General features: G+C 42.2%; 2 protein-coding genes across 5 annotated transcripts in view; both read right to left on the minus strand.

The window, feature by feature from the left end:
* Positions 1-13: 13 nt before the first annotated feature.
* On the minus strand, positions 14-3,674 carry LOC145850528 (cytochrome c oxidase assembly factor 3 homolog, mitochondrial). Its single transcript, XM_082976567.1, has 2 exons — positions 3,456-3,674; positions 14-549 (listed from the first exon to the last, which is right to left on the minus strand). The coding sequence occupies exons 1-2, from the start codon at positions 3,625-3,627 to the stop codon at positions 443-445; spliced, it is 279 nt and encodes a 92-aa protein (XP_082832693.1). The 5' UTR covers positions 3,628-3,674; the 3' UTR covers positions 14-442.
* An 857-nt stretch (positions 3,675-4,531) lies between these two features.
* LOC106607181 (rho GTPase-activating protein 27) overlaps positions 4,532-13,702 on the minus strand; it is a 46,608-nt gene continuing 37,437 nt past the window's right edge. For 2 of the 4 annotated variants that reach the window (XM_014203866.3, XM_014203869.3), the window contains 17 exons: positions 11,369-11,902; positions 10,765-10,974; positions 10,573-10,656; positions 10,252-10,374; positions 9,639-9,725; positions 9,231-9,293; positions 7,778-7,845; positions 7,604-7,691; positions 7,334-7,435; positions 7,114-7,212; positions 6,957-7,041; positions 6,674-6,802; positions 6,474-6,572; positions 6,306-6,383; positions 6,063-6,197; positions 5,805-5,910; positions 4,532-5,636 (listed from right to left, as the gene is read on the minus strand). In XM_014203866.3, the coding sequence (XP_014059341.3) occupies positions 5,459-5,636; positions 5,805-5,910; positions 6,063-6,197; positions 6,306-6,383; positions 6,474-6,572; positions 6,674-6,802; positions 6,957-7,041; positions 7,114-7,212; positions 7,334-7,435; positions 7,604-7,691; positions 7,778-7,845; positions 9,231-9,293; positions 9,639-9,725; positions 10,252-10,374; positions 10,573-10,656; positions 10,765-10,974; positions 11,369-11,902 (2,268 nt within the window). In that variant the 3' untranslated portion in view covers positions 4,532-5,458. The remainder of the gene's footprint in view (positions 5,637-5,804; positions 5,911-6,062; positions 6,198-6,305; positions 6,384-6,473; positions 6,573-6,673; positions 6,803-6,956; positions 7,042-7,113; positions 7,213-7,333; positions 7,436-7,603; positions 7,692-7,777; positions 7,846-9,230; positions 9,294-9,638; positions 9,726-10,251; positions 10,375-10,572; positions 10,657-10,764; positions 10,975-11,368; positions 11,903-13,702) is intronic. The other 2 variants (XM_014203867.3, XM_014203868.3) reach the window with 2 other exon arrangements.

Raw genomic sequence — 13,702 nt, forward strand, 5'->3', positions numbered from 1 at the left:
ACTGATACACGGCAAGTAAGTAAACAATTTATTACACACTAATCATCTGATTGCAGCTTTACGTTTCATTACATTCTATACACAACCATTCTATAACATCCGAATATCATGGAATAGCCCAACACGTAAGCTTTCTCCTATATTACGAGGCCAATTAGTTGCACAATACACAAACCATGTAATATTCTTAAACAACCTCTTATTATATAACAAGTTATATTATATTCAGAAACCAGTTTGCAGGGTATCCAGGTCTAGAGCATGTGCAAGGTTACATCTATCTCTACAATGCATATTGAAATAACAAATTGATGGGCGCCTCCACCTTTCAAAAACAAGTGTGTATCTTTTGGCCACAGTTGCATATGGCAGATTGACAGTCCAGTTCAGTGTGAGCTCAGCTTCCACTGTTCCTGTGCAGGTGAGGGAGCTGGGAACATCCTTAAGAGTTGGTCCCGGTCCTGGGGCCTCTGATGTAATTGATCTTTGCCTCGTTATCAATGTCCTCCATGATCCTCTCCTGCTTCACTGAGAGGATAGTGTAGCTGACTGAAGACAAGAAATGGTTAAGGCCACAAAACAGGCAGGAGTAACCTTTGCCTTTTCCTCTCAAAGAGCATTTCAGTATATTTCTGAGAGTTGTGGTTTTCATTACAGCACCATATTGAGTGCTGCGGATCCTTTTAGAGGAGTGAGAAATGACAAGCACACACACACACACAAACTAGCTAGGAACCTATTTCTTTGACCATGACATGCTAACGTTAGCAGCTAGCTAGTTATTAACTATGAAAAATATTGCCTAGTCAGACCATAACCGCTGTTCCAACTGGCTGAAAGGCGTTACTTAGATCATGTAAAGCGTAGACCAGATCATTTTCGACCAGGGCTATAAAGTGCAACCATTTTGGTTGCATATGGTCCTAAATATTTTGTTGTGCGACCTGCCATTTTATTTTGGGAGCACCGTGCACCTAGAAGAATAATCACACAGACAATGATTGTTGTAATGATTAAGTTTCGCTGTACCGTTGTATAAGTGCCCTAGAGATAAAAGTGGGCGTAGATTCGTTACTGTCATGGCTGCACCATTACTACACAGAAGAATTTAACAGATTGCGAATGTCATGAATTGACTATACATTTATAAACCAGTTTGCTCTTAGAGACAGTGAACAATTGTCAATGTAATGTACCCAGTGGTGTAAAGTACTTAAGTAAAAATACTTTAAAGTACTGCTTAAGTGTGTTTTTTTTGGTATCTCTACTTTACTATTTATATTTTTGACAACTTGTACTTTTTACTCCATACATTTTCCATGACACTCAAAAGTACTTGTTACATGTTGAATGCTTATTCCAATTCACACACTTATCAAGAGAACATCCCTGGTCACCTCTACTGCCTCTGATCTAGCGGACTCACTAAACACAAATGCTTCATTTGTAAATGATGTCTAAGTGTAGGAGTGTGCCTCTGGCGTTCCGTAAATTAAAAAAAAACAATATAATATAAGGAATCTGAAATAATTTATACTTTTGATACTTAAGATATTTTAGCAATTACATTAACTTTTGATACTTAAGTATATTTAAAACCCAATACTTTTAGACTTTACTCAAGTATATTTTACTGGGTGACTTTCACTTTTACTTGAGTCATTTTCTTTACTTTTACTCAAGTATGACAATTGGGTACTTTTTCCACCACTAAATGTACCTCAATAGGTAGTGCTTTCACACAATGTAGAAACCTAATATTCCACAAATGACTAATTTCAATGACAGGTCTTTATAGTTTATAGGGCTCAAAAGTCACTAGAAATTAATATAGGTACAATATAGGCTAAATCTCAATCAATAGAAAAACATTCTGGTGCTTCTAAATGTTATGATCCTAATTAAATCGGGTGCACCTGTACTACCAATGAAAAATGTAAATTTAAAGCCAATTTTTCTACCAACCTACTTTCCAATACTTCTTTAATTCCTGACTTGGAAGACAGTGCATGTCTTCTAAACGTCAATGGCTAGTTGCAGGTGGTTTGTTAGAATTGATCAAATAATTGTTTTTGCTCCATTAAGTAATCCAACAATGTGTATGCTGTCTACTTCAAATCTTCTCTCATTGATTGAGACAGCTAGGTGTCCACCCCAAAGGCCCAATATCAGGGTCGCAACTTTGGTTTTAGAAGTGGGGGGGACAATTTTTTTATCCAGTGGGATACACACTCCAAACAGCCTACCTGACCGCACAGAGGGGTCCGCATGGTCCTAAAGCAAACCATTGCTTTGTTCTGTATCACATTTCAATGATAAAACTGGGGGGGACAAAAATGCAATTTCAATGCAACTTCCCAAGTGAAAGTTGCGCCCCTGCAATATATTGACCAGATGCTCAGTGGCCGCTCTAACAATTAAAATAAATGTCTTTAAAAAATGAAAGGCAGCCAGGAGGCGGCAAATCAGGTGGGCCCATTTTAGCCAATGAGGGCATATGCAAGTGCACAACAGGTACAACTCCGATAGTGTTTTTAATCTAAGTTGCCGGGATGTCATGTCCTCCTTATATCAGTACACTCGTACCAACCTATGCTTTACAAAATGTTTATTCAATGAGCCAGATGTAGCAAATAAGACACTACATTTTGTGTTAACGAAATTCGACACACATTGACCTTCATACAAAAACTCCTCAGGTAGTCAGCAGAAAAAAAAGGAAAACACCACCTGCTGGAGAAGACAGATTTTGGCCCAGTTATCCATCTTGCTTCACCTCTTCCTCTCTGACACTCACTTGTCTCGATCAATGAGTGTTAGCACTAACCTGGATCCTTAGGATGTCCCTACCCTTTACTTTAACTTCAATGGGGGGTGGTGACATGCCAAGGAATCTGGATTGCAAGGACCATCAATGAGAAGATTTGAAATAGACAAGATGGTAGTGTACACATTTTTGCTTTACTTCATGGAGAACAAAAATTGACATTTAATAACAGAGCATATTCTAAATGTTATTATGAACTGGGTGGTTCGAACCTTGAATGCTGACAGCCGTGGTATATCAGACAGGTATGACAGAACATGTATTTTTACTGCTCTAATTACGTTGGTAACGAGTTTATAATAGCAATAAGGGTTTGTGATATATGGCCTATATACCACGGCTAAGGGCTGTGTCCGGAAACCTTAGACGTGGAATATTAGCCATATACCACACCTCCTCGGGCCTTATTGCTTATTAAACAACCCACTTGCAACTTGCCAAGGAAATTTAGAAGACAGGCGTTGTCTTCTAAGTCAGGAATTGAGGAAGTATTGTCAAGTAAATGTTTGACAAATTATCTGTGCTACGCTTTACACTACCTAAGTAATAACCGCTATCATCCAGCTGGAACAGTAGTAACATTAATGGTCCGACTGAGATATGTATGACACCCTAGATGGAAGGATACACATGCCGATGACAAACGCCCCGATAGCTAGTCCAGTTATGCGGTTGCGACTACGTATTCTTAGCGCGTTTTTCTTCCAATAGTCGAGATCTTGTCTTTTCCTGAGAAGTTGTTTCTGTGCCGCTGTAAGTTGCTCTTTAGAAGCGACCTCTTCAACTCCTTCAGCCGCCATTTTAGTGTTGTTGTGTGTCTGATAGAAGTGACGTACGTTTTTTTTTTACGTTCTTTGGTTTGTGACTGTACTGGACAGCCCAACATCTGGTGCATTTCCGCCCTCTATCGTTTTGGAGTAGCCTACAAAGCCCACACATTCTGGCTGCGTTCCAGCACGTTTTTATTGCAGTCGCGCTGCGCAGATCACCAATTAGTGGAAAGTAGACTTTACTCCAGCCATTCACAGTTCATTAAAATTATATTATTCTATCTAAACGTTGTCTTCAAAATCAAATCAAATTTTATTGGTCACATACACATGTTTAGCAGATTTTATTATGGGTGTAGCGTAATGCTTTGCAAATACTTTCAATACTTTTGATTAATGATATTCGGGGTGATATAGGCTAATTATTGTCATCATGTTGTCAATTTAATTAATCCTCAATTATTTTCAAGGTAAAATAAATAATTGCAAGTGAGGACTTGGTGGACTGTATGTTCTTTAGGTTAGGTTTTACTTCATGTGTTTGTTCCTGTGTGCTGGTAAGGGCACAGATGACAGACAGGTAGGATTCCAGTTGAGGTGGTTTAATAATGCTGAAGATGCACCAGCACAGAACAGCACCGCACAGTGTATGTAGTATGAATGAACTAAGGCACTTAGAGGTCTGGCAACTTGCTTTAACCAAAGTGTGTGTGTGTGTGGGGGTGCGTCTGCTAACACAATGAAAGCTAACTGGTGGGAAACGACAAGGATGGCTGGAACTTACTCTGACTACTGATCTTATTCTCTGAGCTGTAGATCGCCCAGCATGCTCTGCTCCACTTCACCGGTGGGTGGAGCTACAGATCTGATTCGATTAACTGACATTACTGATATGATTAACCACAAATACTTCACAGCCTTTTGGACAGAAACATTGACAGAAATGACGTTCTTTTATTAGAAGAACATTCATTTATAAGGTAAAATGAACTCTTATGTACAGAGAAAAAAAGTTGTTCAAAATATCTTGATATATTGTTCTTATCCTTGTTCAGAAATAACATTAATACTATAAAACAACCATAATGTACAGTTATGCTCTATCATAATATTTCATATGTACTGCCCATAACGTACAGCCACGTTATGCATAATGAACCACAATATAGTCGCAAGTGGTATTCCTTGATAAATCCACAGCCTTTTTCTAAAGGAGGATGTAATCAAATAACTTTACAGTCAAGGCCAAGGTATGTTATCTATATGGCTCGCCAAAAGGAAAGCAACAACAACCATTTAAATTCGTTTGATAAGGAATATCTCATAGTTGTATTGTTGATTTGGTAATATTCGGAAAGGTATACAATATTTTATATTTTTCATAGACTTTAACATATAGTTAAGAGGTCATCCACTAAAAAGACCGATCTGTCTCAGATATGTCACTCCAAACCATGGATACAACATCAGAATATTCCCCCAAATACATGTACACCTACATGTAATATATATTTTCTTTGTAAAACTAAACATGATGCCTATTGCCAGGTATTGTCATCGGATCCATGGTAAACTTTTGATATGTCAACATGTTCATCCATTTTCCCATAACTTCCTTTTTGTCAATGTTCTTTTGAGTGGAAGTACCAAAACAGATGGATGAATGGATGGGTGGACAGCACGAGTTTGAAACTTGGGATGAAGGTTGAAGACTTGGAACTTCCACAGTTAAAGGCTAGTTCACTGACAGAAAAAAAACTCCCTTTACCAAATCTAGCAACCCATGTAACCATCAGTCTTTTCCCAGGACTTTTCCCATTGTCTCCATCCCTCTTGATTCATGGATGCCATAGAAAATGTCTCAGCTGGGGGCAAACACCGTCTCAAACTCTTTGAGGATGAGCTCCACAATCTGGTTCTGGAAGACCATGTAAACGGTGATGTTGGCCGACTCAGTCTGGGGCCTGAGTAACGTAGGGCCAAACACGATGGCCACACTCTGGACTGACATACGGTTCTTTTCCCCAAACTCAATCACTCTGGAAGAGAGGAAGATGAGGGTGAGAAAGGAAGTATGAGGAGGGTGGAAAGTGTTTAGTATATCAGTTATTTATATCGTTTTTATAGTTTTATGTGAAACAATAGAATTATATATATATATATATATATATATAAAAAATCCAGTTTCTACCACAACAAGCACTCACTTGAGGAGATGTTTGAAAAGGAGGTGCATGGTATCGTGGTTGGGCAGGGGAAGGGACCTCACCAGATCACGGAAGTACGACACCTTCTGAGGGTAGTCCTGGATTTCTACCAGAGAAAGAGTCATCCCAAATGTCAATTTATTCACATCCTTTCATGCTATTTAGGTCTGACTATGTCAGTTTATTACTATCATGTAATTTGAGTCTGACTATTGAGATGGATCTAGAAGGTTTTATTAGGGCCTGGCCTAGACTTACTGATGGCAGCGATAAACTTGTCGAAGAAGCTGTAAGGGAAGAGAGGTTCAGGCAGCTCCCTCAGGAAGAGCTTCAGCGCCCCCGTGATCACATGGATCTCTTCCCACTGACCATCCTCTAGGTCCAGATTTTCCTCTGGAGGGAGGGAGGGAGGGAGGGAGCACGAGGACAGAGAATATGGTTGATAATACTGCAAGATGCTCCATATACAAATTCATTACTAGTCCTTGAAACTTGCTTTACCGTGATCTGCTTTGTGGCGTAGTCTCTGAATGACAGCTAGATTCCCACTAACTCTGTAGATCCCATCAATGTCCAGACCTAAGGGGAATGTACAATTGTGTTGCCTCTTTAGAGGTGGTAAAGGTAAAGGTTGATATTACGGTATCAGGATAAAGAAGGAACACCTACCTCTAATCTCCACTGCCCTGATGCACTTCTCCACAAACCTGGGCACAGTGCTGTTCTCTCGATGGCACAGCGTGTCCAGATGACAACCAAACACATTATCTAGAGAACCACGATGAAAAACAGTGCCGTAAAGGTATCATAAAGGTGCAATAAGGTTACTCTGCTATGTCATATAACCATGCTATAAAGCCCAGTCTTACCTCTTATGTAGCCCTTCTCCTTCACTGACTGCAGTGTGGGCCTCTTCTGGAGGAACTTGCGTAGTTTGGTGCGGACACGCCCCTGATCTGATGACTCGGCACTGATGCCTGGTGTAATTTTGGTGGCTGCTGGAGAGGGCAATTAATGATGGGTGCAGCTTTCGTTAACTACCTGATCTAATGCCCAGTTATCAAATATTGACATTTTACACCTATTTACATCTCAAAAGCATTGAAAGACCTGGTGGTTCGTAATAGTAGGTTGTAGGACACTCATACTTACAGCTGGTCCTCTTGTCTCTGTCTGAAGCAAGTGGAGATTTCTCCATAGGCTCCTCCTCTTCCTCTTCCGACAAGTGATCTTGGTCCTGAGAGAGGAGAGGTTATACTTGGCCTACTCCAATTAGAACTTGTTACATAGACACCTCCTGGATACTCACCAGCTGTCTGATGGTGTCCAGTATGATCCTGTGCCAGTCACAAATGATGCTCTCTGTGTCGTACTGGACCAGGTACTCACACCCATGACGCGTTTTCAACTGAAGCGGGAGAAGGAAAAAGCCATACCAAGAGTTAAATTCAATTCATTTTGATTCAGTTCCTGAATTGAATGAAATAGAACTGACTTCAACCCTGACAGACCTTAAACAGAGCCCATACCTCCAGAACGTTCTTCTTGCTGGACTTGTCCTTGGGGGCCCAGCCCACAGTGGCTCCCCGCAGCTCCACTGTGTACTCTGGGGTGATCTGATTGGTCTTGTTCTGAGGAATCACGGACCAATGACATTCATTCAACAGACCTGGTGGTTCGTAATAGTAGGTTGTAGGACACCCAATCCTGACAAGCAAGCAAATCATTCTTTACGAATACAATGAGCTTATTTTCTATAGTGGTGGTTGTGAGTGGTTACTGTAGCGAAATGTTCTTACAGAGTTTCCCGAGGGTGCAGATTTTGGGTCTTTGTGAAACGTTAGAATGCCTCCATGCAGCACTGTCCATGACGGACTCCAATTCTTCCTATTAGAAAACCAGAAAATAAGGAATCAGTCGTCCATTGCGCAAATCACAATGTGTTGTAATCTTTGCGGTTGACTTGACATTACCTAATTCTTTTCCCATTGTCGGCCACCTTGGTTTTGTTCAGGATCCCTGCCTTCTCCAGTAGATGTGTCTAAAACGAGCAAAATAGAGACAAATATTAACAAAATATCACAAATGACAGAGGGAGAGTGTATGAACATTTCTACTAATGGTGATTACCAGGAACCCACAGACCTCAGATCAGGTTTAAAGATGTTGTTAGTTACATCAGTGGAGGCTGCTGAGGAGAGGACGGCTCATTATAATGTCCGCAATAGAGGGAATGAAATCGTATCAAACACATGGTTTTCATGGTTTTCACTGACATACATAGGTAAATGAGTTAAGCAGTTAGTACCCACATTGGGCCATATGCTACTGGACATTGCCCATAGGCCTACTGGCTGATATGAACATTGGACTGTTCATGTTAGCAGATTATTGTAATTGTGGGCTATAATTCTAGGCCTGGATAAAGTATTGCTGTGACTTTGCAATGCATATACTAGGCCGCTAGGTGGCAGCAACAAATGTTTGTGTTGGCAGTGTTCCAGGTTATGCTGAATTCTTGGGCTATGAGTCCACAGGTAAAGAGCAAAGAGTATAAGTAGCAGATTCTTTACACCTTTGAAATGTGAGTCAGGTGTCAACATGGGAGTGGTCAATCTTAGTATGTGTGTGCATCTTTGTGCATGAGTGCACAGTTATACATGCTTGGGCATGAGTATGTTTGCATGGATTCATAAAATGGGAAATGATCCTTTGGGGTTGACTTTGCTTATAGCATTGACATTCAGCAATTTGACATTACTGTGCCTACTACATAAGACAGTGCCATATGTACATTCAGCACAATGCTTTGAAAGGCAATGCAATACAATATGGTGTCAATCAGATCTGAAAGTACTACCCAACAAGCCACCACTTCCAACAAAAACAACTACAAATGCTCCCTCTCCCCACTAGGGGGTAGTGTCAATGGTGGTATATCATGACACGATCATTTAGTACAGGGTTGATTCAAATAATCAAAGCTTGATGATCAGTTGGTTATTTGAATCAGCTGTGCAGTGCTAGGGCAAAAACCAAAACGTGCACCCGGGGGGTGGGGTGGGGGGGCAGGACGAGTTTGGAAAACCCTGATTTAGCAGATGCTTGTTATCCAGATTGCTTTCTTATCCACACACAAAGCGAAGAGGGAGAACAACCCATTCAAAGTTAGTAGTTTCACTTAAACACCACATAAGAAACTCTTAATCAGCCCTTTTAAGAGCATACATGTATATAGTATGTACTGTAACCAATATCTAATCCATTAGCTCCCCTTCCCAAGCGCCGTTAGTTTTCCTATCCAGTTCTATATCATAGTGTGTTAGTTAGATCAGAACACCCACACACCACCAGAATGCAATGCCTGTCTGGCAAACAACACTATGCATCTATCTATCAGGCCTGACGTGGGCCGTAAGAACCTACATGCTCATGATGCGAGTCTGTGCTCAGATGTGACAGTCTACTCCGTGCTCCCAACCTATCAGTCTTTATGGAGAAAACAATACAAGTCTTCAATGAATGGAATAATGGGTCTTCAGGCTCTTTGTCATTTAGAAGTCCTTGTGTGCTGTCTGAACAGTAGAGTACATTTTATTGAGTTAGTAGAAGGGTTGGGGTCAATTCCATTTCAGGAAATGAATTAATTAAATTTATAAAATGAACAATAAAATCATTGTTGAAAAATAATGGAATTTCCAATTCAATTAATGTGTGTACTAGTCCAACACGTATAATTTATTATTGAGGGCCAGTAGAAAATGACCTGACAAAGATCCCTATGGATTCAAAACCTTGTCGTATGTTCTTGTCGTTTGTTCTTACTGTACTTACATGGTGTGGCATCTCAGGGGAGTTGCCTGAGCTGGATGCTTCACTGGTGACGTCCGAAACGTTTCTCCTATGTGTTGGAAAGAACCTCTGCCAAACGCAAGGGAGGGAATTAGGTTCAGGTTGGTTAGTCAACAGTAGTCGATAGGGACTTATTGTTCAAACAGAGCTTCCCTCTTCAGCAGAAATCCTGTCAAATTTTATGAGTCATAATTCTATCCGCTTTCTCCCCTGCCCCCTCCATTCTTGTTGTAGTTTCTCCCATTTAGATTTGTAAGTGACCTCCTGAGAGGAAATCAACTAGGACAGGTGTTTCCGTCTCCTGTTGAGGGGGTCGACAACGACACATACACAACGACATCATTCCACAGGGGAATTGTGCATATATGCTGTGAGGGCCAGGTGTCTCATGTCAGGGACTAGTCCTAATGGCTTGTTTGCTTGGGACTACCAGAACGGCAAATTCTGCAGTTTCTATGTTCCTATACCGTAGTGCCAAATTCAGTCTAGATGCCAAAAAGAGATTCTAATGGCCCATAAATGTCTGTTGCTATACCTATGGTGTGAAACCTCCCTCAACATCCCTGTCCATGCTCTGGGCTCCCCAGCTACTCACGTTGTCTTCTTGGGAGGGGCCAAACTGAGCTGGGCCCATGGTGTGTCTCCAGTTCTTCAGAACTGGCGGACTATCCTGGTCCACTCCATTCCTCACCTTGGGCAGACTGGATGCAACCGGGAGCTGAGAGGGTTAACAGAAACAAACAGTGTAAAGGCCCTGGCCTATTTAATCAAACCCAGCAACTGGTTATCTGAGGTAAGGACATATTTTTTTCACCTATGTGCAGTACAGAGTTACCCCATACAATGTCAAGCTCTTTGAGACCTTGTAAAAAGACACTCAACCATTCCTTGAAATTACAATATTGCTTCTCTTCACCTCTGCTGGAAGGTTCCACTGGGATCTGGAGCCGTCTCTCAGGTAGTAGTACGTCTTTCCTTCTTGATCCACAGACTTGAGCCACTGCCAGGATACACACACACACAGGACAAAACAGTGTATGACACACACTGCATGGTTTCTCAAACCGCTACCCTTTCAAAGCACTGGACCTCCATTCAATACACTTACCTGCTCCTGTGTGCGTTCGCTGGTGAATACGGTCTTCCCATCTGCATCCATGGAGCGCTTCCAGCCCACCGGGACACTGTCTAGAGTGGCCCGAGGTATGACGGCCTGTTTAGCCTGCGGAATTGGCAGGAGGTCTTTGGGGAACACCGAGGAGGAAGGGTCTGGAGCCTCGTGGTCTTCTGTCAGGTAGTCTTCCTTTGGGAGAGGGGGCTGAGGAACAGAAGATTCACAAATGCTTTTAAGATGGAACTCAAACTGAGTGGCCAATTTATAAAAAGTTTATGACATGGTTCATAACATGCTAGCGATTCTGCTCAAATGGCAAACGTTCTTAGTAACTTGGCTAGTAACACTTTGAGAATAAACAGCAAAAAGCATGTGTATGCCATAGCAGGCTTAAGACATAACTAGCTAATGAACTAACGAAACAAGACTCCCTCAAGACCATGAAGCAGATGTTAATGTGCTGTTGTCTGACAGAGACTGCTTTAGCAGTCAACAATCCAACAACACTTTCCACGGTTCTGTATTTTAGAAGCCTTATCTGTTGATGAGCTTGAAACAATGGCCACATTAGTCAAATAAAGCATAAGCTAACCCCTACCGGTCCTCTGTCTGGGAGCTTCAGCACAGGAGGCTCAGTAACAGGAGAGGAGGGGGAGATGGGCTCCGGAGCTCCCCACGACGTGGCCCCAGAGGTGGGATTATAGAAGTAGTTTCGACCGGTAGTCTCATCCAACACCTGTTCCCAGTTGGAACCCTGGGATGAGGCCGAGGACAGGGCCGGGGACAGGGCCAGGGACAGGGCCGGGGACAGGGCCGGGGAAAGGGCCGGGGAAAGGGCTGGGGAAAGGGCCGGGGACAGGGCCGGGGACAGGGCCGGGACAGCCAACGCCTCCTTGGGCAGCTCCATGTCTGTGGAGGGGAGGGTGCTGCGGGGGTCGGCCCAAGTGGTTTGGCCCGTGGCTGGGCGGTAATAGAACTCTTTCCCGCTGTCCTTGTCAGTGTGCACCTGCCATCCCTCCTGGGTAAGGGGCAAGTCAGGACTCAGAGCTACTAACGGAGGGGATTGTGGGATGTTTTTCTTCAGCTCGGTGACATTGGCGTAAACAGCAGTGTTGGGGCTGGCATTTTCCACCTAGAGACAGAGATGAAAGAGAAGTCAGGTCAGTCATCAGGAATAACATGAGGAGGAATAAACGTTTCACCCCCAGTCCTAAATGGCCAGCGAGCCACTAGTCAATAATATCTTGTGCTCTATAAGAACAGAGTACTGACTGCCTGCGTAGTTCAACCCAACCTCCCCTTATTTGCAGTGAAGTCAATGGCCCCATCAGCCCCTATGAGAACAATCCGTGAGAATCTCCACAACACAAAAGACAGAGGAGAGAAAAGTTCTCTCTACCTGCACCTCCCTTTACTCCCATCAAGTAACAAAGCACTGACTTTGGATCAAATATCATTTCCCAACCCCTTTGTTCGAATGGGCTGAGTTACCCAACTCATCACAATATGCCCATTCTTACAAAGTGCATGCATTTAAAGAGCTATATGTGGATCTCGCTTTTGAGTGGGTTTTTTTCTTTCTTAATTCTTCCGGATCAGTGGGACGCTAGCGTCCATTAAAATAAAGCTTAACTTGTTGTTAATCTAGCCGCCGTGTCAGATTTCAAAAAGGCTTTACGGCGAAAGAAAACCATGCAATTATCTGAGGACAGTGCCCAGCACACAAATGCATAACAAATCATTTTCTACCAGGGAGTTGCGACACGAAAGTCAGAAATAGCGATATAATATATGCCTTACCTTTGAAGATCTTCTTCTGTTGGCACTCCAAAAGGTCCCAGTTACATTACAAATGGTCCTTTTGTTTGATAAAGTCCTTCTTTATCCATAAAAACTCAGTTTAGCTGGCACGCTTCAGTCAATAATCCACTCAGTTTCCCTCCTTCAAAATGCATACAAAATGAATCCCAAACGTTACCAATAAACTTATCCAAACAAGTCAATCAACGTTTATAATCAAACTTTAGGTACCCTAATACGCAAATAAATGATAACATTTAAGACGGAGAATCGTTATTGTCTTTACCGGAGAAAAATACCAAAGAACGCATTCTCATTCATGCGGTTGGAAACACTACAGACAAAATGGGAGCCACTTAGAAAAACTACAATTTCTGGCTAATTTTTCCAAAAACCAACCTGAAACTCTTTCTAAAGACTGTTGACATCTAGTGGAAGCCCTAGGAACTGCAATCGGGCACGATTTCACCCTATTATAAAAGTGCCAACCATTGAAATCAGTGGTAGGATGAATTTTTTGGGGGGGGGATGGTTTGTCCTCGGGGTTTCGCCTGCCATTTCAGTTCTGTTATACTAACAGACATTATTTTAAGAGTTTTAGAAACTTTAGAGTGTTTTCTATCCAAATCTACCAATTATATGCATATCCTAACTTCTGGGCCTGAGTATCAGGCAGTTTACTTTGGGCACACTTTTCATCCGGATGTCAAAATACCACCCCCATCCCAAAGAAAAGTACAGACAACATCAACATTCAATTGTAAGCCTTTTTTCAGTTTTAGAGGAAATGGCCATACGGCAGTAATATCTGCATCGAAAAAAGTGATCTGTCCTGTTAATGTCTTTCCCAAACCCTACATACATCTCAGGGGTGTGGAAGTGAAGAGCAAACCATCCTATCTCAAACAAAGGAGATTTCCACCACGTGGAGTGGAGTAGACCACAGGGAGCTGTGTGGCAGACCGTCACTTCATAGACAAACACAAGCACATTTCAACATGAGCCAGACATGATAAAAACCTATAAAGACTGGGGAAGTTTGAACAACAACACAGAGGAGTGGCTCAGTTGGTAGAGCATGGTGTTTGCAACGCCAGGGTTGTGGGTTTGATTCCCACGGGGGACCAGTACG

The sequence above is a fragment of the Salmo salar genome, chromosome 06 (assembly GCF_965601325.2).
Source record: "Salmo salar chromosome 06, fSalSal1, whole genome shotgun sequence".
Classification (NCBI taxonomy): Eukaryota; Metazoa; Chordata; class Actinopteri; order Salmoniformes; family Salmonidae; genus Salmo; species Salmo salar.

Excerpts from the sequence above, each read along its gene's own strand:
- LOC145850528 (XM_082976567.1), bottom strand. The coding sequence starts at position 3,627 with ATGGCGGCTGAAGGAGTTGAAGAGGTCGCTTCTAAAGAGCAACTTACA. Across the intron at positions 550-3,455 it reads GGCGTTTGTCATCGGCATGT|TCAGCTACACTATCCTCTCA; the intron begins GTATCCTTCCAT and ends TCTTGTCTTCAG.